General features: G+C 34.6%; 1 protein-coding gene across 19 annotated transcripts in view; it reads left to right on the top strand.

The window, feature by feature from the left end:
- The window catches only part of LOC111413140 (slowpoke 2), a 393,515-nt gene extending 368,181 nt beyond the window's left edge, over positions 1-25,334 (top strand). For 9 of the 19 annotated variants that reach the window (XM_071197454.1, XM_071197440.1, XM_071197431.1 and 6 more), the window contains 18 exons: positions 1,902-1,996; positions 3,023-3,206; positions 3,269-3,634; positions 4,263-4,480; positions 4,543-4,692; positions 4,962-5,260; positions 6,396-6,711; positions 11,881-11,943; positions 12,354-12,425; positions 12,688-12,744; positions 13,655-14,005; positions 14,462-14,596; positions 14,686-14,797; positions 15,105-15,290; positions 15,583-15,714; positions 21,806-21,904; positions 22,485-22,690; positions 22,764-25,334. In XM_071197454.1, the coding sequence (XP_071053555.1) occupies positions 1,902-1,996; positions 3,023-3,206; positions 3,269-3,634; positions 4,263-4,480; positions 4,543-4,692; positions 4,962-5,260; positions 6,396-6,711; positions 11,881-11,943; positions 12,354-12,425; positions 12,688-12,744; positions 13,655-14,005; positions 14,462-14,596; positions 14,686-14,797; positions 15,105-15,290; positions 15,583-15,714; positions 21,806-21,904; positions 22,485-22,690; positions 22,764-23,481 (3,759 nt within the window). In that variant the 3' untranslated portion in view covers positions 23,482-25,334. Of the gene's footprint in view, positions 1-1,901; positions 1,997-3,022; positions 3,207-3,268; positions 3,635-4,262; positions 4,481-4,542; positions 4,693-4,961; positions 5,261-6,395; positions 6,712-11,880; positions 11,944-12,353; positions 12,426-12,687; positions 12,745-13,654; positions 14,006-14,461; positions 14,597-14,685; positions 14,798-15,104; positions 15,291-15,582; positions 15,778-21,805; positions 21,905-22,484; positions 22,691-22,763 lie in introns of all 19 variants that reach the window. The other 10 variants (XM_071197455.1, XM_071197492.1, XM_071197451.1 and 7 more) reach the window with 9 other exon arrangements.
- The last annotated feature ends 231 nt before the right edge of the window (positions 25,335-25,565 follow it).

Genomic DNA, 25,565 nt, shown 5'->3' with positions numbered 1-25,565 from the left:
CTAGAGACATCTGGAGTGTAATACAAGTCAAAGCGTTGTTAATGACTGTGCAGATTACTTAAAGCCCGTTTACATCGTATTTTGTATTTGTGAGACCATGTCTTACTCCGGAAGAGGTTAACGCTTTATCCTTTACATCATTTTTCTTTTGTTGTGGAAACAGTAAAACGTTTGTCTAATTTTAAAAGAAGGTAATCGATAAAGAAGGTAAAACATACATCGCGACTGTGCCCATTATGAAGACCTTTCTATTCAGACACGTCTCGTTCCACATTAATAAGTACTTAGTCTCTAACAACACGGGTTTAACTGTGGTCAACATTTTATGACGGATGTCATCGATGTAAGATGCTAAGTAATTGATCATAAAAGTAATCATATTTGAGAGTGTGGTAACAATTTATACACTAGGACTCTAGGATTTTATCCTGCTCCCCAGGGATTGTTTTGCGCTGATTAGATCGCTGTTGAAACGTTCTAAATGCAATTTTATAAGTACTTCACGAGCGCTTTATTTCCAAAAGGCATTTTTTAAGCATTTGTCGTTTCAATTTAATTCTGTTTATCCGCTTTAACGTTCTAGCAATAATTATTGTTTTTAATTATAATTAAGACGATTGAGTGGTTATCGATTTTATCAATTTAACGGTTATTTCGAATCATGTTTCTTCTAATTATTACCAAGTTTTGACTATTTGATTTATTCATCGTACTCAGCGATTATGTTCTAACCTTCCAAATTCTTCGAAGTCAGGGTTCGCAATACAAAGATTTTTCTCATGTAACATAATTCATCGAATAAAACCTTGAGTTTGTTCTAACACGACTAAGATTGCTTCGCAGATTAACCTTAGTTTTCTCACTAGAACAGTTTATATACACTCAACATGTAATAAATTTGCGCTTTTTCCAACATTTCTTATCTGACCTCAATTCTAGTGTTGGATGATAACATAATCTTTTTAATTTGGTTATTTTTGCTTTAGTTCAAACACAAGATCGTTGAGAGTTAAACCACAGCATAAGAAACTATTAATATCTTATATATTCATATAAATTAGTGGTATTTCATATCGACCCAAGTGGGGATTATATTGGAGTATACGTAGTTGAGTTAGACAAAACAGAATCTTTTATGTTCACTTTTTAAGGAATCTTATTAAGGATACTATACAAGAAACTATATAACAATGATTGATCGATTGTATAGACATGGTATAAGTGTGAATATCTCCTGGATGTGTGCAGTTTCCGCACAATCATTATGAAACAAAGTTTTATATCTTCGAATAGTTTATAAATTCATTATAATATTATTACATTAATCCATGAATATTGTACATAAATAAATAACATGTTGTTGTACATTTAAATCACCCCACGTCGAATTCTATTAAAATTCTGTTCCGGCTTGGTTGCACACTTTTCCAGTTAGGAGCAAGGTCAAAAATACACGTTGTAAAAGATGAAAGGAAGCGCCAGAGCATGAGATATATTACAGTCCAACACGAAGATGTCAACATATATTACTCAAACTGACTGATTTCAGATGGCTCAATATCCACTATCATGTTACTATGCTCGAATTGCGGTTAATAAAACATCACCTTATCTGTATGAGAAATGGCGTTCCGCGTTAAAGTACATAACATTAATATTATGAACAGTCATTGTCTTGAATATCGTGGAAACCATATTTAAATGTCTCATATTTAAATAAGATTTTGGTATGAATGGTGTTTACTCCAACATGATTTTTAATCAAGTAACATTCAAAATATTCGGCATAAATTGGTAGTAACGTGACAGTTCGAGTGAAACGATCGATTAGTTAATTAGTTGTTATCAACAATCTTAAATTACTAAAGTTAAATTATAATTGTTTTTCTTTTAATTTTTAGAATGATCTCCACAGAGCGATGCAGAAGTCACAGTCCGCACTTTCACAGCAACTGATGATATTGTCAGCTACACTCCTGTGCCTCGTATTTACAAGGTAAGTCGGGCTACTAAATTGACCTGTCTAATGCAAGATATTTGGGAGTTGAACGAAACTCGCCCGTAAAGCAATTAAATATCAAAGTTAAAATTTTTTATTAACGGCAATTTAATTTTCTGTTCTGCTTTTTAAACGCATTTATGATGCTTTCCGACTCCTCCACCATTTTTGTTCAATCAAATTCTGTCTGTCTACATAATTGAGTAAACCACACCTATTTACCCCGGTTACTAAATCAGATTGGGTCACATTGTGCTGTCGAATTGAGGTTGCCAAACGGAGGTTTTCGACAAACCGGAACACGGAGCCGCATTTAAACGTTGGTAATTAAAACAAGCCGCTGTCGACATTCGAGCTTCGAAATATTGATGACCCCGTATCTCGTAGCGACGTCCGCCCGTCGGAATTGCGCTGCAAACACCTCTTTTTGTCATGACTTATCTAAAATTTACGATCGGGGAGCTTCCGTGATTTGACAGTGATTTATGCGACCGCATTTCCTCACGACAAGATATATTTAAAATTTTCTTTTTAATTTCTAGTCTCACAAATTGAAATACTTATAGTCTTAGACTTTTAGATTGAAAGTAAATGAATTGAAGGTAAATGTCAGTTTCGAGACATCAATTGGATTTCTAGATCAGCGGTTAGTAGTTCTATTCAAATTTTTATTAGATCTTTCTGGGAATATCTGGAAAGGTACATAAAATCAAATAAAAAAGGGTGCGAATTTTCCAAATGTAAAGTGAAACGTTAGTTGACATTTTTCTCAACCTTCCATGACGGGCGTGGAAGTAGATTTTCCTATTCCACGTCAAGCATAAAAATCTTTCCCCTTTAAGCGAATATCCCTTCCTTTCTTGGTCGTGTCGTGATTTCCGCATGTTATCGTCTTCGAGATCACAAAACGCGTGATGCGACAAATGTGGAACACCATGTAAATGGAACGGGTCAGGACTTTAACTGGAACGTTCTAAAAAGTTTTTACCACCATTTTTTATTATTAAAATTTTTTTGTCATAGCGTGTGCGGAATACAACATTTCCAACGTGCCGGACACCGACATCTCAATCTTTTTCAAGCAACGTATTACGTTGTGGTTACATTCTCCACCGTTGGTTATGGCGATTTTGTGCCTGACATTTGGCCTTCGCAATTATACATGGTGATAATGATTTGTGTAGCTCTCATTGTCTTACCTACACAAGTAAGAAATTAATTTTCTAATAAATAATCATAATGAAATTTATTTATTTAATTCTATTTTAGTTTGAACAACTAGCATTTACATGGATGGAACGGCAGAAATTGGGCGGATCCTATTCTTCACACCGCGCCCAGTCCGAAAAGCACGTCGTTGTGTGTAGCACAACGTTGCATGCAGACACAATAATGGATTTCCTGAACGAGTTCTACGCCCATCCGCTTCTCCAAGACTATTACGTGGTGTTACTGTCACCGATGGAGCTCGACACCACGATGAGAATGATCCTCCAGGTGCCCATTTGGGCACAAAGGGTAATTTACATTCAAGGATCTTGCCTGAAGGATGCAGACCTCGCCAGAGCGCGCATGAACGAAGCGGAAGCTTGTTTCGTTTTAGCTGCCAGAAACTACGCCGACAAAACTGCCGCGGTACGTAAAATATAACTGAAAAACTCGCGGATAAAGCGAGTTCAATGTTCGATACTGTGCGATGAAAGAGTTTTATTTTCGGTTGCGGGTTTTTGTGTTCGACATAGCATAGAATTTACGTTTGTCTGATCATAGGGAAATTGGACGTATTTAGGGGAATCGCTTTTTTTTGGCGATGTTTGTTCAATGTTACACAGCGTTTTTTTTAGTAAATTGAAATGTAGATGTAAATATTATTCGTATCACCTAACGTGTATACAATGCACCCGTTAATACTACATTGTAAAATTGAGACGTAAAGTTTGTTTAGTTGTTGAGGAAGGTATTTAGAGAGGTTTTTATGGAACGGCACAAAAACTACGTTTATAAATGAAACAACGTATATCTCTTACGTACTTAAAATGAAAACATTTTCAACTGCCGTGGAAATTTTATTACATTGGTAAACAACGTTAAAGCTGGTCGTTAAACCTTATGGCTTTAAAGGCAACAAAACAACTTCGTCTATTAATGAAGTAACTTCGTCACCAAATGTTATTAAGTTACTATAATTTTTTTTCCCCTTGTTATTATTTTTTTGACTTCGTAAATAAATACCATAATAACTTTAGCTTCTCATTATTTTCAGGATGAACACACAATTTTACGATCGTGGGCGGTAAAAGATTTCGCCCCAAACGTAGCTCAATACGTGCAAATCTTTAGACCCGAAAACAAACTTCACGTAAAGTTCGCTGAGTACGTCGTTTGCGAAGACGAGTTCAAATACGCACTTCTAGCAAATAACTGCACGTGTCCTGGAGCCTCGACGTTGGTCACGCTCTTGCTGCACACCTCGAGAGGACAGTACGTGCTTAATAACCTCAAATAGTGACGTTTGGTTTGTACCTTTATTTCTCCGCATATAGGGAAGGACAGCAATCTCAAGAAGAGTGGCACAAGTTATACGGACGCTGTTCGGGAAACGAGATCTATCACATTGTTCTCGGCGATAGCCGCTTCTTTGGCGAATACGAAGGGAAAAGCTTCACGTACGCCAGCTTCCACTCTCACAGAAAGTAGGTAAATAATGGTAACTGGGTAACGATTCTTTGGTTAAATCGTAGAATTGTGGAATCCGATTTTGATCTGGGTAGTTCGGATAAAGCTGAACAAATTGAAAAATTCGATCAACGAGGTTTTTGTAATATTTCTAGAGTTGCGTATTTCAAAATCTTATTTCTACGTCTAAATCGGATTCTAGTTCAAGTAAATAATTAGAAAAAACACTGTTATAAAATGTGTATCAAATTCTTTTGTATTTTATACATAAATTGATGTATGTTAGGTATGGTGTGGCTTTAGTAGGAGTGCGTCCAGAGAAGATGCCGGAATTCTACGAAGACACAATTCTATTAAATCCAGGTCCCAGACACATCATGAAAACCAGCGATACGTGTTACTATATGAGCATAACGAAAGAGGAAAATTCGTCTTTCACGGTAGCTAACCAGCAGGTGAACAATAACAATGCGACTTCGGAGCCGGTAATTGTCACCGCCGAGGAGAAGCCCACCATCGTGCCATCTGCTAACAAAGACGGTACCGGCCCTCCTGTACTCATACTGCAAGTCCCCACCTGTGTCAGTGAGTGTTGTCACGCATGCCAATGTCTCGATTAGTACCCGCGTTTATGCTAATTGCGATTTACGACCTATTCTAATGTATTGGAGTTTTGGTCGATTAAATCAATTTATTGAAAATTTTATACCACAACAATTTGTATATACGTTACGATACTTATAATTAATTAAACAATTAAATAAAATGGTATGAAATATTCAAATTTATATACACAAGTATTTTTAAAATAGCTAACAGAAAATATTTGCCAGAAGAACACGAGACCTAAGGTTTCTACGTAACTGTTGTTAGTATGCGCAAGTAATGAAATTTTAAACATTTAGCACTGGAAAGTTAAGGGGGCGGGCTGCGTCGTGTTTGACATGAATGCATGCCCGTGCATGTTCTGTGTTTTCACGGTTTTTAACCGATTCGTTTCATAATAAGCCGAGTCGTCGCCGTTCGTCCATTATTAGCGTTATCTCCGACTATTTTGCTTCTCGCATTCAACCTTTTTGTTCTCGACGCTAACGAACGCGCGGCGACGACGTTTTACACGTTATTTTGCCCTAGACGAAATGTTGCTACTCAATACAACACGCAAAACTGCGATTTTCGGCCTCCAAGTAATCTGTATAGCTTGCAGCAACAGCAGCAGCACACACTTTTGTGTACAATACACGCCACGCCATTGACGTGTTGCAAAGTTCTTTCATTTTTTTTTTTGGCCGTTTTTGTTTTGCGTATTCTTTGTTTAGTATAGGAGAAGTTACAGTCATGATACTTATATACAAGTTTCTTAAATGAATGAGAGATTTTGAAGTGTTAACAAAGTTTTAGGTTGATATCATATTTTTAAAAATTTTAAATATATTTTTTAAAACGAACGTTAGGATTATTTTGGATAATCGTTTATAATGGAATAATAAATTAATGTTGTCCCTTAACGCTCGTAAACTGGGCGTAGAATAAATAGTTTTGGATTTAACTGCCTTCTGTTTTATTGATTGCGATAATGTCAAGGTTATTTTTAACAAAATCTATGACTACTACGTTACAATAAATTCAAATACAACAATACAAAACATCGAAGTAATTGATATCCATTATAAACATTCAGAAATAAAATAGCATACTGAAAAATTTACTTACTCCTCAGCAACGTTTCCTGATGGCGGAAATTTATCAGACTCGAAACAGTGTCTGAGGGACACATCGCCGGCTTCAATAAATATGGATGTCTCAGTGACTGGTAATCACTTAGATATACCACGTACAGGAGACAACCCAAATTTGCTCAGCCCAGAAACGATTAACCAAAGAAGAAATTCCAGAAGACCCAGCATCCTTCCAGTACCTGATATGTTCACTAGTTCTACGTTAAACATTTCTCAAGATATTGCTGATGAAGGAGACGAAAGCGAAGATGAACTCGAGGACGACGTTCCCTGGAGATCTCCCAGTGAAAAGATTGCGTAAGGATTAGCTCTTATGCATGCTGTTCATAAAATATCTACATGTAGAGTATCTCTGTTTTCTTATATTAATTTCTTAGTCTTAGTTTATAGTTGCTATATTTTATTATTTGGAGGAAATGCCAATAAGATTAGTTTAATGTGCGATTTAAAATTAAATAACCAAACTTTAGCTTTGACTTACAAAATGGTGTGGGGATTTAGTTTGATTTAACCGTTATATAGATTTACAAACATTGAATAACTTGTGCATTCAAGACAATAGGATTTAGTCTATTTTAGAAATAATATGTTCAAACATAAATTTTATTAATGGATAATGTTTGTTGGACAACATCTTCAAAGCTTATGAAACGTGATACGTGATAACACCAAGTTTTCAGTCACTAATTTCAGTCAATAAATGACATATAACACTACACTTTAGGTTACCTATATCAAATTTAGCACGTGGCCAACTTAATGAAATTGGAATCACTCTGAAAATGCGATTTCCTTTTCTGGTATCATATCTTATACTCTATTACCTTTGGTGTGAATTGAGCTGCCCCGTTAAAAGTAGCTCAATGCTTATCGATCATACTGGTAGAGGAGCACTTCTCTTCATAGCTCATATTTTAAAAACAAACATAGTTATACATAGTTCAAACAAAGATGATAAACGAAGTTGCTGACAGTCACGTACCTAAAATATGAAACATATCATCACTACCCTGAATGTATCATGCACGAGCAATCTGGGACTTAACAGCAAGGATAAAATGTGAATGAAAAAACCATGTCGATAATCGTAAAACTTCGTCTGTCGATAAGCATACTCTTTGATGCCATACTCCTGATATTGCAAAAAAGAAAAACTTGAAATTTTTTCGGCGACTTTCGCTTTGCCCGTATATGTTATTCTGGAAACAATGCCGTCCAACTTACCTCTTTAGGCCTGATGCCTAAAATGCAATTACGAAATAGTCACCAGTTCTAAGATAAGTTATAGCAAGTTATCTCGTGCTCTAACTTATGAAGAGCAACCGGACAGCTTTTCAGATGAAATGAATCCATCCCAACACTAGATCAAATATGACATCCAGCAGAATGGTTGTCACCTCTTGGTTTCTACAAAACTTGCTAATATTATCAACCCATTACTGACCACAGCCACACAACTTTAACATGATGGCGACGACATACAGCATTCAATGGTGTTCTCATCACAGACATAAACTAATGACAGATCTATAAGACCACCTGATTAACCCATTAGTGCATGAAGTTAATTTTTTTTTTATTTTTCTTTAATTTTATTATCTATTATATCAAAAATCAATTTTTTTTTTGGAAAAATAAATTTTTGCAAAACGTTCCTTAAAAGGGGCACTATGCACTAATAAGTTAATGCCCTGATACTAAGAAGATGAAAATGAAGATGAAAAAGAAGATAAAGAGGACAAAGAAGAAGAATAAAGAAGACAAAGAAGAGGAGATCTTCAACCTACATCGTAATTGATGCAAGAGTATTTAACTAAACAGCTGTAAAAAGGAGCGGGGTGGAACCCTTCCTTAAAATAATGTCACCTCATACAGTTCTCCTGAAGTGAGGCAACCTTCACTGTTAATATTGCCGTAACACAGTTATGGCTCAGGAAAACATTTCTTTACCAAAGGTAACAGGACCCAGAAGCGCTTCTTAATCGCATAGTTTCATACTATTTCCTCATGTGTTAGTGATCGTGATACCTGATAGAAGTACTTACAAGAAGTACCTTAAAATCTTGGGAAGAACAGTTTTCTGATTTTCAATGATGTCCAACTATTTCTCCATTGCAGGTTGTGAAGACGAAATCCAAAGACATTCCGGCGTACATAACGCCGGACGGAGCATTATATAAATTTGAAATTATGCCTTTCGGCCACAAAAACATACTAACTTCTCTCTAAAACTAGATGACATAAAAAGTGATTACAACCTGGTATTCGAAAGACTGCAAATACATAACCTGCACATTGCCTAGGAGCACTGGTTACGATAAATTATTCCCAGCTGTATCGGAACTGTTCAGCCAATGATAAATATCTTAAAAATGATCCCCAAGCAAAACACCAAGGTTGTCTTTTGACCATTTTAGGTTGTCACATGAATTTTTAAAATCACTGCCGAACAAATGTCAGATGAGAAAACAACATATTATTATTATTATTGACATATTAACAAATCAACCAAAGACAGATACGACAGACGTGCTTCTTCCTGATAGACACTGAAGTCTTGATATGATTTCGATATCACACTCCGACTGTGGGGATACTTTAATGAATCACATCAGTTTGTTATAGTTTGTTGAGTCAGCATGGCTGACTCAAGGAAGATATGAATTCATGGCTTCAAAAATTGTCCCCGACTACAAATGTAAGAATATCACACGTATATCTCTTTGGTATCAACTCCTTGGAATATCCATGGATATTCACATTCGTCCCCGGGGAAATGCCGCCAAAAAAACAAATATCATATACCTGGAGAATCGTTTGTAGACAACTTAGTATCAGGCCGCTTATTGAGAAAAAAGGAAACTGAAAGGGAATAGATAGCGTCAACGATATACCGGTAAGATACACCAACACTACAATTTACGCCAGGTTTATCCTCGTGTTGATCTGGAATGCATCAGACGGTTTAATAGTGCTAAAGTTAAAATCTACACTTACTCAATCGCCACCAGCAGTTCATCCATGCATTGCTATTACCATTTCGTCGAATGTATACCAGCCCCATCGGTTGGTCATCATCTCCACTCATCTCCATTACTTAGCCAAACAGAATGTAAGAACCATATAGCCCTTTCTGTAAAAAATGTCTAAAAAACACCGAAACAAAACTGCTCAAACTTTCTGAATTCAGTTACTATAACTATTAAAATTGTTTGATGATGAAGATTTTAAGGGGTGCAATGACGAATTATACAATTGCAATAGTACTGCGAAACACAGAATATACCACCACATAGCATAAGAAAAATCTTTGAAATTCAATAGAATAAATATAGGAAAATTAACTAACTGAAAGAGAATTTTAACAAAGAATGGTTACCCATCATTTACGATCTGACACATCTGATAGAAAATTGCCTAATGTCGTAATGTGTTGCATGTAGAAAGGCTAAAATACAATAGATGTACGGGGTGATTCAAAAGTAGTCAGTAATACTAAAACCTCAGGCAAATTATACGTTGAAATGAAAGAATAAAATTATTTTTGATTTGCTTTCGTTTTCGAGATTCGAAATAAGCGATATCATAGTTTATTATTGGGACAGGAAAATGGATTACCTTTACCAATCTACCTATTTTCATAAGTATTGTTGAGAAATCCCATCAGTTCTCTGAAATAAACTGGAGGCACGCTTTTATGTTAGTACCAACTTCGTCGCGTTAAATTGAGTGGTGAATTATCCAACTCTTTCCTAAGGTCTCTTTCTAAGAAATTGAGGTAACCCGTATATCGTAAGGAGTTCAAAATACCTCTTCTAACGTTTATCGAAAATCTGCCTTGAACGCACGTTGTTTTTAATGTGAGAGCGGAAATTGTTTACCCCGTCGTAAGTGGGGTAAATCGAGGTAAATCGAGTAGAGTACTTGATGGAAAAATGGAGGTCTTCCTTTACTTTGCATATAACCCATTATTAAAGTTTCATTTCCCGCAAATAATCAGCAGGTTCCGAAAGTGGCATAAGATAAGAATGGAATGCGTAAAGTAAACATCATTATTGAGTATTCTCTATACTCTAGACAGTGTTATATCAAACCCAACAGATACCTTTCTTGTACTGATAATAGCATATGCATTGTGAACTTTATTAGAATTGTTACTGCACCTGGAGATTTTTGCAGATGCATTGAATCCGCCCATTGAATTTAAAATGTCAAAGCATGTTTAGTGGCTCTACAAATAAGACCTGAAATATATGGAATTATGTAATTCATTGATAACGTGACATGTAATATTCCACTTTGCCAAATCTCCGCGAAGGGATGTTGACTATCTGATGCTACCCAATTATTGTGCAACATGGGTGATGACAAAACATGGGTAAAAAGAAAAAGGGTAAAAATCATTAAAGCATTCGTTTAATCAATGTTCGTTGATTAATTACGATTCGTTCAATCGACGGGATTCAATCAATTAATAAGGATTAATTCAACATGAGCAATTCACGGAATAGACTTTTCCACTTATGGCATAGACACTTATTTATGTTATACGCAAAAATAAATTATACTCTTTAACAACAGCTCGGGGTGATTGTCCTTATTTAATTTATTGCCTAATTTTATAAAAAAGAGTAAAAATACATCAAACATACTCACATTACATTTTCTTACGTCGTGAATAAACACAAATATTACATATCATAATGATAAAATTACTCCAAAAATGTGCAACAACTTTATAAAGATAACAATTTTGAAAGTCAAAAACTTGTTTAAAACTTACTAAAGAATATAAACCAAAATTGATTTAATTAAAACGGAGAATATATAATGTCGTTTAGAATGTAATTCATTTATAATCAAATGAAATATTATTGAAACTACAAGCAGGTAGGAATTTGATTTCAATACGAAACGATTCTCCCATAATTTCCAATTTCAATTTTGCAAAGCCCCTGACATGCAAATACCTCTGAAGCGAACGCCGATTGATTGTTTGAAAGTCTTAATTGCAATCCACAAACAAATCATTTTTCAACTTCAGTAAGTACCATAAGCATTTTTCCGAACGTATTTTTAAAGATTAAATTACTTATTTATACCTAAACTAACTACGTCTAAAAACCAATAGATAAATCAAGTTAAAGTTTGCAATCTAGACACTTTTGGTTCTACCCATCTAGAGTTAAAGTTACAAACTTAAAGTTTAAGTTTAATTGCGAACGTTGCCCCGCGAGATGAGCTAAATGAATTTTGTAAGCTGAGATCTCTTTCGTTGGCATCTCCGAACTAGTTCTAACTTTACTTCCATACCGCGTAATTCTGTCATCCTTTTGCTTTTTGTATGATATTACATGCCTATCACAGACTAGGAAATTCTAAGTCGATTTATGCACGGTTATGTCTCGCACATGTATTAGTTTCTCTCTTGTCACTTTTCTCTCCGAACCTTGTGCACTTCCTTAGGTCCAGTCTTTCAATCGACTCTGGCGATTCTACAAGACCTGCATGGCATGACGATTGCGTCCGGTAAGTCCTTTATTTTTTATATAGTTTTCACACAAACTTTTACCCCTTCTTTTTTACAAATCCATTTATAAACCATTTCTGCTAGTTTAACATTATTCATCTATCTGCTCTGCAACCTTCTCTTAAATGTTGCATTATTATATATGTACAGTGAATGTAAGGGGTATATGTGCATGTTATGGCGTAAAAAATGTTAAATAAAATTAAACAGATTTAAAAAATTAAATTTCTTAGATCGATAACCACAAACAGAAATGATATTTTATTTTAGCTAGTGGTAGCTAAATTAGTTTGCAATGTTAGATATGGGTACAATATAAAAAATTAATTTAGTTGATTAGATGAAAAATTTATTCATTAAATATTGAAAGTTGCAAAAGTAAAGATTTTCATATTTTTTCTCTTTATAGGCAAAAAGATACATTAACAGTTCCCACCGAAACACATTTTAGTATATCAGGAAGTCCAATGAAAGAAAAACGGTGCGTAAAAGAATGGTGACACGCGTAAAGGTCAATTCATATATCGTGCCGGAGGTCACGAATCGATAAAAAAAAACGCTACAGAAAGGTGGTAGTCTTTGTCTCGGTTTATTTACTTTCTGTTCATTAGTTATCGCTTCGTTTTGATCTGTGCACTTAAAAAAATGTATGAATTAACCTCTAGTGTAACAAAGCATAAATAAATAAAAACGAACTTTATTACGAAAGCAACCATTCGAAATGACAAAGTTTTTAATTCCAGACAAAAAAGGAAGGAGTATCGCGTTACAATAAATCCACCACCAAAAATCGAAGAGTGGTTCGTACGCAAGTTTCCAAGCTGGTTGAAATTTTTCAAATCTTCTTAGCGTTTTGTTATCTTCTCTTACTTTTTGCGAAGCTTCTGCGATTTAACAAATTTTTAACTTGACCCCGCCGTTTATGTTTGATAACTTAATTAAAATTTTGCATTTCTTTTATGTGTGCTGTTTATTTTTCAAATATGCGTAATAACGTATGTCATGAATTCGTTAATGGAAAACAGTTCCTCTGACGTACTTTTTATCTTGGCTTTGAGTATTTTGGTAATCTAATTTACTATTTAGGTTCACTAATCATCTTGTAATTAATATTGATTGCTGTTGATTTACTGTTTTTAATACAGCTTTTTCTAGGAATCTAACCAATTTTTGAATTTGTCTATTTATATTGCATTGATTTTTAATTTTCATTTTCGTAGGATGTTAAAAATTTAGTCTATTAAGTTCAGCGAGTAGATAATATTAATCTTCCATTAGACAGGATTTGATTAAGTTAGAATCACAATTATGTCAGCCAATATAGTTTTCGCATTCAAGATACGTTTTAGATGGACGTTCGAAGTTATGTGGTGTATTGATTAAATCGCAAACTAGAACTTGTTCAATTAAATTATAGTTTACAAACCACAACAAATTTATTATCTCACGTATTTTTAACATCCTACTTTTAAAACTTCAATAATCATTCTAGCTATCTATATTTGTGAATACATTCTTTCGAATCAATTATAATCAACCCAGAGTTTCTTTATTTACCACGAAATTCAGTGATTGATATACATCCTTACACTTGATAATTACATTTAAACCATTTCGCCCAACCTATTAACTGTTATACATTTTTAAGGAACTTTTTAATCTTGTTATAACATTCGACCAAGTTTTTATTTAATCCTTGTTTTTGTTCAGCATCGTTAAAGGATTTCCACCAGTTTCTCCGTACATCGGGGTCAGCTCAACATTGTGTTACTTGCTAAAGGAGAAGAAACCGCTCTGTTGCCTTCAGTTAGCTCAAGTTTGCGAACACTGTAGCTACAGGAATGCGAGAGATTACCAGTGGCAGAACAAAACTATCATCCTTGCGGCGGATTACGCCTCGAACGGAATCTACAACTTTATTATACCCTTGAGGGCACACTTTCAATCGAAGACATCTCTCAATCCTATTATTCTATTATTGGAAAGGCGACCGGATATTGCTTTTTTGGATTCAATATCTTATTTTCCACTGGTGTATTGGATGCTGGGATCTATAGATTGGTGAGTCATAAAAGATGAGAATACAATTAGTATATAATTTATTTTAATGAAATTTACTCAGACACAACATGATTAAAGGGGTAGATTAAAGCGATCATTCTCGCATATAAACCCAACAGAATTTTTTATTAACCCTTTAAAGGACCGATGTAAATGGGCCAATACCGGATTGCTCCGCTTTGAACCAGACAACGTGAATTATTTAAACCCTATACACACAGCTTAGAATTGGAAATAAGTCGCACTGCGGTAAAGGCCCGTTTAAGATAATATCCATGCGTTATGAATAATTCCCTTAAAAACCTTTTCTGTTATATTACAATTCAAGAAGACGTAAAACGTCATAACATCCATATATTTTAAGAAACTCGAACTACGTGTTATCATGAAATGTGTCGGATAAGATGTAGAAGTCTCTGGAGTACCTGAAAGGTCATAAATAATTTTAAATTGCAGTTTGGACGATCTCCTTCGCGCCGGTATCACCCTAGCTGAGAATGTCGTGGTCGTAAATAAGGAGCTGTCAAACTCTGCCGAGGAGGATTCGTTGTCTGATTGCAATACCATAGTTGCCGTGCAGACCATGTTTAAGTAAATACATCACGTTTCTACGCAAATAGATTTTCATGTCTTATAACTTAATTGGAAAGTATTTTGAAATTTATTACGTTATTTTGCAGATTCTTTCCCAGCATAAAGAGCATAACCGAGCTGTCTCAATCGTCGAATATGAGATTTATGCAGTTTAGGGCACACGATAAATATGCATTACATTTATCTAAGATGGAAAAGGTAAGATTTAAAAAGGATGTTTAAATATTAAACCTCATAACTTTACAGTTTGTATATAATCAAGCATCTAGTTAGCATTCATTTGTGAAGCCGCATTAGAGAGCTTCAGGGTGCATTAACGCGAATTTTCTTGTAGTTAAACTTCTTAATTGTCCAAAAACACTTCCTAAGTCGTTAAGAAACTTTGAGGAAAAGTTTAATCTCGAGCTTACAATAACGTCAATTAACGCCCTTGATATTAAATTTTTATAATAACATTATTCATTTAAATTTTAAGGGTCTTATTGTTATTTTGTTTTATTTTTAGAGGGAAAAAGAAAGAGGTTCCCACATCTCTTACATGTTCCGTTTGCCATTTGCGGCTGGGAGTGTATTTAGTGCTAGCATGTTGGATACGTTGCTTTACCAGGCTTTTGTTAAAGACTACGTGATCACTTTTGTCCGTTTACTGCTGGGAATTGACCAAGCCCCTGGATCCGGATTCCTAACTTCCGTAAGTAAACTAGAAGGCAATTTCAAATAGCCTGCGGTGTGAACTTTGTTTATAGGGGTTTTGCTTTACAAATTCAAACCAAGTAAATGTTTATACGTCCTCGGTTTAACTTCGTCAACCGTCGACGTCCCTAATTGGAATTAGCAAGATTAAATTTCTATACCGATTCCACACAATGAGTATAGAAATATATTAACAACTTATTAATTAGAAAAAATTTAATAATAAAATTTAATTATAAAATTAATAATAACACTATTATAATAAAAAATTATTCGATATATTTTTCTAGATGAAAATAACTAAAGAAGATATGTGGATAAGGACTTATGGTCGTCTTTATCAAAAACTTTGTTCGACAACGTGTGAAATTCCAATAGGAATTTATAGGACACAGGACACTTCGTTGTCCGATTCGTCACATGTGAGTATGAGCGGGTGCTCTTCGGCCTGGTCAAGCTGTGTGCGTGTGCAGTCGTTGACATCGGTGAGTAAAAGAAATCTGGCTCAACTGTAACCAAAAGTTAATAGGTCCATGAAGTTGGAAGGCCACTAAAACCACTAACAATGAAATGTAAACGATCATTACTGGTCGGTTAGTGTTTCTTAATTCCTTCAATAAGGAATCCCCAATTAGAAGTTATATCTAACTTTCAGTAACTTACTCTACTTAATGAAGAGCATTAACGGCTAAATCGGTGTTGTCGAATAGATTTTTTCAAGTTTAGTGTTGTGGGGTAACATGTAGCAAAACGTTTCGTTTATGAACATTTCATTTTGATTACACTTAAAGCACTAACGCCAAAGTCATATTTCAATTAACCCCCCCGCGGGAGCAATTGGCCCGACAGGCACAGCTAGAATGGTTCCACTTCCAGAAAGCGTAGGAGTCTGAGGCTCCTATTAGTCTACGGTATTTACCTGATGATTTAATGTTATGTGCGCTTACCCAGTTGGCTCGCGCGTTTTTTGATATCACTAAGATCGATTATTTTTTCAGTGACTTTCAATGTAAAATTGTTTGATATTTTCTAAAAACACCCGATTTTTTGGTCTACCAGGCACATCGTGTTCAAATATGTACTTTTTCAATTAAGAGAGACAATTAAGTGTTCTTGTCCAGACCTCGCGCCTATTACTTTTTAACAGCGTTGTCGAGACTATTTTCGAAACTTAATTAGTATTAATGTGCCGTCGCGACGTCGCACGAAAGTATGATTTTGGTGTTGGTACGGAATGGTATAAAAAGAGGACAGTTCGCTAAAATACCTTGACGATATAACAGTTTTTATTGATTATGACAAGGAAGACTTCTTAGGCAACGAGAATTTGGAACAGAAGAGTGATACTGATTTACAGAATGACTTTGAAAAACGGGATGGCGATTCAGAAACGGAAACAGATGGCGAAAAGTTTCAAGATGAATACGATTCTGGCCAAAACGATTGAGTCTTCGAAAATATCCTACTAAAGTTTTAGGCGAAAATTTGCTGTCATCTATTTTACTATTTTATTACAAATCTAGCATAGTACTCCTGTAATCAAGTAACTGAAAATGTCGAATACTGACAACGTGATCTACATCAAACACTATTTAATCATTCGTCCGGCGCAATTTATGACAGGCACAACTAGAATGGTTTTGTTTCCTCCTTCACTCCTAGGAAGTGTAAGGCTATTCCTCCTATTAGTCTACTTTCTTTACCTCATGATTTAACCCTCAATGATAATTCTGATGATTGTCACCTTTGATGATAAGGAAGACCCCTACGGAACGCGAATTTGGAAAAGAAAAATGACACTGATTCTCAAGATGACTTTAAAAAACATGAAGATGATTCAAAAACTGAAAAAGATGCCATTTCTTTTCGGAAAAAATAAAAAGTTAAGTTGGGCGAAGATCTCACAATATTGTAACTCAACATCCTGGTGTCATAGGAAACGCTGAGAATACTCACACAACTGTTGATTGTTGGCATAAGTTATTCACTACTGACATCTTTAATTATAGCTTTAACTTTAGAAAGGAAAATCCTAAGAAGTATATTTAGTTCAAAGCAAGAAGACAGGGAATGGAGATCCAGGTACAATTCTACGAAATGTATAAAGAGGTTCCTATATCCATTTTCGTCAAAATACAGACTCCGTTGGTCTGGTGACCTTATGACGTGGTCCGAATGGAGGGGACGAGAATGCTTGAAAGAGTACTCGAATCTGAAATAGACCAGCGGGAACACCCAAAAAGGGATACCAAGACGGCGTCAGGAACTGGAAGAGAGCAGCTGTGGATAGAGATGGATGGGGAAAGAAACTGAAGGAGAAAGAATTAGAAGAAAGAATCTTTAATACGATAGTTAAATAAAGTACAACCAGTATATTGAATCGATAAAACATAAATTTTCTAGAGACACCGACATCTCAGCCATAGATGTCATCAAAATGACTTTTATTCACATTTGATATATGGCAACAGTTCTGGGAAGGAATCGATAAAGTTTGGTATCGAAAAATTTGAGATTGTAATGAATATTATACGGTTCAAAATGCAAAATATATTATATTCAAGTTTTTAACATCCGCTTTTATTGTCACACTTGTAACTGGCTCCACTCACACAACATTCAATAAGTTTGGAAAAACATGGCAGATCCTTTCCCAAATATTTTCACGAGGTTATTGTTACTTGCCAAGTTCAATTCGTCCTCACAATCAGAATCAATGCGATTTTCGATTTCTTTACAATCATCTTCGTTACAATCTCGTATTTTCACTTCTATTTATACTTATTTGTATAATATGTCAATAAATAGCTAATACAAAATAGTTGTTCTAGAAGAAAATATTGTAGATATAGATAGAACGCTAATTGAATACCACAAGTTGAATTAAATGGCTCACATTTTAAAATGTTTCAGGTATACTAACACACTATCGTTGAGCTAACAACTGTTCTAGGATCTACACAGCTCGGGCCTCGACGGCCCGTTCGTATTTTAACAACAACAATCCCCTTTAATCAATAAACGGGTGCTCTAACTGTGTTGACGAACTAATTTTACTATTCTAAATTTACATACAGTGTATATTTAAGTGTATATTTAACACATTTGTACCTCAATTTGTCACAAATAATATAAAAAGTTACAAAAACTTTGAAAAATATTTCATTGCTGGTAAAGTTTACAGAACGGTAGATACATGCATTTTATAGTATAGATAGATAGTATAATTAATACATATATCATTTTACAACGTTACAGCAATTTTTCGGTCTTTGTTCGAGGGACACATGTTACACTTTTTGCGTTTTTGCTTTTGGACTATTCTCTTTGTGGTACATTATTACCTGCTCTTCTTTCCATGTGTGGCACAACTAATGCCTCCGCTAGCCTTTAAAGGATCGTTCTGCCATGACTTACATCATTGTAATAATGCGGATGCTGCTTCATAAATACTACATAAACATTGTGAACAGCAATATGAATCATATCATAGACAAGTGCCATGGACCATCGCCTTGTCTCCCTTTTACAAGAGTATTTTCTAATCCATAACCTCAACAACGTCCTTTATTTTTTATAGTAAAATACTTCACTATCATCGGGTTTAGCTTTAGACGCAATAAAATTGTTATTTATTTTTTGGGTACATAACTAACCATAAACAACTTTCGCCTTATTTTACTTCATTTCAAGTTAAAAGTGATGCATGCTAATTATCCACTGTCAGATTTAGCCCAGAAGGAAATATTGTACGAACTAGTGACTTAACAACTTGGAATCCTAAATTTTTGTAAACCCCTTCACTTAGATGTCGTCCAACATACACTAAAACGTCAATAGTAAAACCCGATGCCGACTCGCACATCTAACAAATCTCTTCTCGTATTTAGCGGGTTTCCTGGGCATATAGGTACTACTTGCATTTTCAACTTCCTCGATATGGATTTAATTGTTCATCAATAGTAACATTTGCATTCGCTGTTATGCCAACTCTGCACTGGTGGAAACATAAATTCCAAATATTAGAAATCGTCTTCTTTGAGTCTTTCATCTCCTGTTCTTTTGTCGCTAAAGCGCAGTAATTTTGTTTTACATTCAAATCTTCTATCTGCCATACCAGCTTTATACAAAGGATTGTTTTTTCACGAGAAAAATTCCCTTATTGGCACATCCCAATTTCTTTCAACAACGGCTTGCAGCACCAAACTCAAAAATGCATAAAGCTCAACTAAGTCTATTTCGAGCCATGTTACTGTGGAGGTATATGTGTCCACAATATAACAAGATAAATTAATATTTTAATAAATAATAATATGAACTTCATTCTAAGGACTGATAGAATCGACTGATTATTTGAATGATAATAATTTTATATAGTAACGTTCTTTTTGTTTTGTACATGTCGTGTGCACAGCATGCTACAGTTACATTACCATCATGGGCAGCATTTAAAAATCTCAATTTTATACTGAAAACAAAGAAATATCGAGAAGCCAAAAACGTAAGGTGTATGATAGCTGACTTGAAACTATAGCCTTGACAAGGAATCTTCTGAATAACATAGTGTAACCCAAAGAGCGATGGAACGAGCAATGCTGGAAGTCACTCTGAGAGACAAGATTTGAAAAAGTGACATTGACAGAAGAACACAGATGTTATGAGTTGAGTAGCAAGGCTTAAATGGCAATGGATCGGCCATGTGCTAAGAGAAAACAGAAAAATGAACACAAAGAATAACCTTTTGGAGATCACGAGAAACTAGAAGAGGTACAGGAATATGGTTAAGAGGTGGATGAATACAGGCTGAGGAAAAAGAAGAGAAGAGGCACAAAAAGAAAATGCGATAAGAAACCTACATATTTTAATGGTCAAATATGGACTAGGAAGATCTCTATGCATTCTGACCAAGCTGGTACGTGTAAGCTGGTATACATTTTTGATAATGAAATCTCATTTGAAATTTGTAAAACGAAGTATCTCATTCAAAATGCCTTTTGTCATAAAATATTCAAAAGCATCTCGAAGGGAACAAAATATTTTAGATATAGGACCTGGAACACATCTTATAATGTTATACCAACGTATTTCAGATTGAGGTGGTGGTGTAATTTGCCATGACACTCCATTTGGAGCAACCAATTCATTTGTGGAATGTAGTTGCGTTTTCGTCTTCATCTAAAGTACATATTTCGCGTGACTCACCATCTGAATATTCTTCACTCACTATTTTTTCACTGTTTCCGTATTCCGATTCTAAACTTTCACCACTAAAACATTCTTCAGCTCAATGAGTAAATGATTTTTCAAACTTCTTATCATCGACACGTACAGTGTCTATCAGTAACTATTTTTAAAACACCGTGGGCTTGATAAGCCCGGGGCATGCATTCCAGGATTCAATATTAAGTGTTATAAAAGTAACCTTAATATTTGTAAAAATCGCGAAATCTATTGGGACAATGGGAATAAACAACGCGTTTTGACACAGTGTTGAATCGCAAAAGATCAATTACCACATAAAATTCTATAAAAAAAACAATAAATTATTAATTAATTTATAAATTATATTATCAAGTTGAGTAATTTACTCAAATTGAGTTACCAAATAAATCGATAGTTTCGGACGAAGCCGAAATTTTTCCGAAAGGTCAAAAAGTCTCAACTTCTATACGTCTTTGAATAATTTATCATCGATTGCTGTTACTTTCGATTGATGTTGTAAACAACTTATCATCAATAAAAAATGTGTCAAAATCAATAATTTCGGATATATACCAATATTATTTGTTAATCTAAACTTTGTTTGCATACAACGTTGAAAAAGTGATATAATTCGTAATTAGGGTATTCTGTAATTTAGGAATCATTAACGTTTGACACATGTTTCATTGTTAGTGCATTTATTGGCTTGCATTAACTTCACGGGTCTGAAAATATGAATGAATTCCGCCTAAACCGAGCTTTTTCTGCAAATCCAATCGCGGATTAAATCGTTTATTATTCGTGCGATGTGTACATTGCTGTTGGGATGTACATAATAACAATAATCGGTTAATGTCGAACACGTGTACGCAGGCATTGCAGTCGTTTTCAGCATTTCGACTTTCTCGAACACACCTCTCGGAGGAACGATGAAGCACACGCACGATGGTGATGACCACGCCTTTGTGTCATGGTATATTGCATGACTGTAGCACCCCGTTTTCCCTTCGACCCCTATGTAGCGTGTTTTTTCATCTGCACAAGTCTTTTTTATAAATTATTTATTACACCTCACCAAATTGTTGTAGCGTGATGTTCCTTGTAACACTGTGGATAATAAAAATTGTTACTAATTTTTAATAAATACTCATAATAACAGTGTGATGCATTATGTAAAAATATTTTTTCCATTTCCATCCATTTCTTTTTTTTTTTGGTTTGGTTTTTGTATCCTCCATTTTGTGTTATGTAATGTTAAGAAATAAGCTGGTAGTGCACGGAGATAGTTAAGCGGCTTCTTCTTCATGCTAGCTTGAGGAGGAACATTTTGGACAAGACCGCGTAGGTGTTACGTATCGACCGAAAGAGGGTACAACATGTCTAGGATGTACCGATAAAAGAAATTCAGTGGTAAGTTTCGATTACTCTTTTCCTTGATGACATGGCACCAGCAAACACAGAGTTCTCGAATTAATGGGGCATTTTAGAAAATATCAATTTTGACACGTCATGTTTCGATCGATGTTGATTATTCGTCTTTTTTTGTTATCAAATTGGCAATAAATAAGAAAAAAAAGTTTGATCAACGTTTGAGTAGAATTAATGCTTAATAAACACCACAGCAACATCGCTTTAAATGTTTATTATAAGAATTATATATAAATTTTCTAAGAACATTGTTTAATTTTGTTTAAATTTAATGTATAGTGCCATTTATAGAATTTGAAAAATCTTAATTTCCAATTTTCGTGTATCACGTAAGTAAAGTAACGAGAGTTGACAGAAAATAAATCTACTAATTTTCATTTCTAACCTTTTTACTGTCTACTCTTCAAAACTAAATCATTAACTGATTTCTGACATGTTAACGATTCCTTTCACAAATAAATCGCTTCACAGCAAAGTAATCGCATGGGATGCACGGCACGTGCATCGTGCTATTTCAACAAACCTTATAGATTTTCCCATGTGTATTTAAAACGTATTACAGTACTCGATAAACATGGTAGAGGAAGCGAAAGACAACCACAAGCAGCAAATAGAGCGTGCTGAAATTGCCAACCTGGTCCGTTCACGCATGGACAGCCTCAATTTGCCCGTAATCGATTACAACGATGTTAGCGAGAAAAGGAACAGCCTTTCATATGTGATTATTAACCCCAGCTGTGACTTAAAATTGGAAGAAGGTGACATTATGTAAGTTATTATAATTAAAACATTAATGACATAAATTAGAAATGTTGCAATATAAATATTATATATTGTGTAGATATTTGGTGCGTCCAAGTCCATTTTCGGCACAGAAAACATTTGAGCGTCACAACAGTAGAAGAAAATCAAATATCAGCTTTTGCTCTCAGATGCTCGTGAATCAAATGGCAACAGCTTCGCAGGCAGGGAGCAGAAGAGGTTCCGGATTAGGACTATCAGGTTTTCCATCTCCGCGAGCTCCGCCTTTAGTAACCACAAAATCCAACTCTTTATCCTTACCAGATAGCCCAACAGTGGCGGGGTATCAAAGAGGAAGATCGAATTCACTCAGAGTAATTGATGACATCCTTTTGCGGAGATCAAACTCATTAAGACAGGGTTTAACATGCATAGGAACGACTAGAAGGAAGAGTAGTTTAGAGGATGTGGGTTTATCCCATTTTTCGTCAAACTATGCGAGTAATCCCATTAAAATAGCATTAAATGGAAGTATCGGTTTGGAAGTGACCCCTCCAGAAGAGTGTAGTCCTCCAATTATATCGTCAAATACAGCTTTGATAATAAATCCTCCACCTTCGAGTGCAGCAGGAACGGGAAGCACTTTAAGCTTAGCGCAAAGTGGACTCCCAAGTTCAAGTGGGACGTTAAATCAAAGTTTATTGGGAATCAATTTACCGAACGCGCAGTTCGGTGAACCACCGGTGTCACAACAGACGGCGTTACCGTCTACATCCGGTACGACAGATCCACAGCACCTTCAAGGAACAATCGTATGATATAACCTAATGTGGGGGCGGAGACTAAGTGGATTGAGGAACAAGTGGCTCTAAACACAACCTCGTCCACATGTAGCCACCTCTGCGCCATAGTTCTTCGTTTTTAGTTTTATTAGCTAGCGCAGAGCTAGAACTCAACCGCATTTGGCCTTATCGAGATATCATCAGAATCTTATACTAGACTGATCGCGATTCACTCTACGCCAGATCGCGGGTACTGGCTTAGCCAAATTTTTCTTACGACCGTAGAATTTAGAAATACTGACCGAGAGGATTTTTCCATAGAAAAAGCCGGATGTGTAAAAAAGAAATTATACAACAACGAAAACAATAACATCTAAACATTTATTTTACTTTATCATTAAAGTAACTCATTAAGCTAATCGTATATTAAAAAACATTTCTTTTTAACTCATCCAAAGCAGATGGCCTAGTCGAATGGAAATATAGCTCAAATAAGTAAAAAAAATGTATAGTTACTACGGGTTTTTTGTAAATACTTTTCAGTTCACCTTATCTCGTTTACGAATCTAAAAAAATATATTGGAGATACACGTTTCTTCCATACGGCTGTAAGACCGTTTGCGCAGCCACTTATCAGTATAATTTGATCAGGTACGGTGAATGAGGGATCAAATATTGTAGTTAGACACAAAAAAAATTATAGCTGTTGGTACTTTCAAATGGATTTAGAACCCCTGTTATTAACACTTGAGTGTGAAGTTTGCGCCACCAATGAAGTTCTAATGACGTTTACCTTTATACATTTTACATTACCCTACTATTTAAGAACTAGTAATCAGATGTTACCCTTCTTAGTGCCACTTAAATTAAATTCTTTTTGGCCAAGATGTATTCTAGAATAAATAAATTTAATAAAAAATTTGAAGAAATATATAAATTGAATTAATAAATTCATTATAGATACATATTGGCCAATTATATTATAAAAAATCAAAACATTGCTTATTTAGCTTAGCATGAGCCGTCCAGCTAGTATCGTAAATATCTAACTGTTAATTATATACTTAATTGAAATTCTTTAATCGCCCAGTACTACTTCTAATATTAATTATTACAACACAAATTTAGTACATGAGACTGTGGTGTGGTCCAATAAATATCGTGAACTGGTTTAATAAACTAATTCACAAACGTGAATAAATGACACAAAAAATATATAAAAAAAGAAATAATGAAACAAATGGATACATATCTAACGATTAAGATAAAATAGTAAATATTTTTCTAGGGAACAGACGGATGGATGTTGATACTATTAAGACCAATGTGCTTTGGTACTATTGCTTTATTTGAAACAAGGGATCGCGGATACGTTTGCTCTTTCCCGATCTCCACATGTAACTATAGTCGTGTTACACTTGGAGTATGTAAGATTGTAAGATATTATTGTAAATAAAACACATTTCGATAACGATAACACTAAATTACGGCTAAAATGATTGTCGTCATTGTTATATTACACTCTTAAATTGGAGTTTAGATTTAGGCGCTTGTATTTACATTAAAAAAAAGTAAGAAACAAGTATAAAGATGATATAATAATAATTGAATTGAATAGCGTTTCCAGATGTATCAAAGAAATTGTATTGTTTTATACGGGGTTTTCACGAAAATATGCTTTTATTTGAATATTCAGACTAAAATTTTAGAAATTTTCGTGAAAGCACTGTATTTAACTCTTTTAAAATTTATAACGTGTATTTCTGGATCCTGAAAATTGACGCACGAAGTTTAGAATTTCTTTATGCTACGTTTAGGATATTGTACAGTAGGGAAAAGGTGTAGCACATTATATACAACGTATTTTCAATATAATATCTTTTATTTCATGTCTATATCAATTCCTAATCCATCTTAATCCTCTATCATTGGATAAATAAATAAATAAATCCCTTTATTTCTATAATGCTTACATGCATAAAAACAGTCAAATAAAAGAACCTTTACGATTAAGTAAATAACATTAATTAATTAATTACAATACCAATAAATTTACAAATTCAAATACAAAAATCTAGTACAAAATAAAAGATGTTAATAAACATATTTCTTACTCGGTT

This window comes from Onthophagus taurus, chromosome 1, assembly GCF_036711975.1.
Source record: "Onthophagus taurus isolate NC chromosome 1, IU_Otau_3.0, whole genome shotgun sequence".
Lineage (NCBI taxonomy): Eukaryota > Metazoa > Arthropoda > Insecta > Coleoptera > Scarabaeidae > Onthophagus > Onthophagus taurus.
This window is presented reverse-complemented; position numbering and strand designations above follow the sequence as displayed.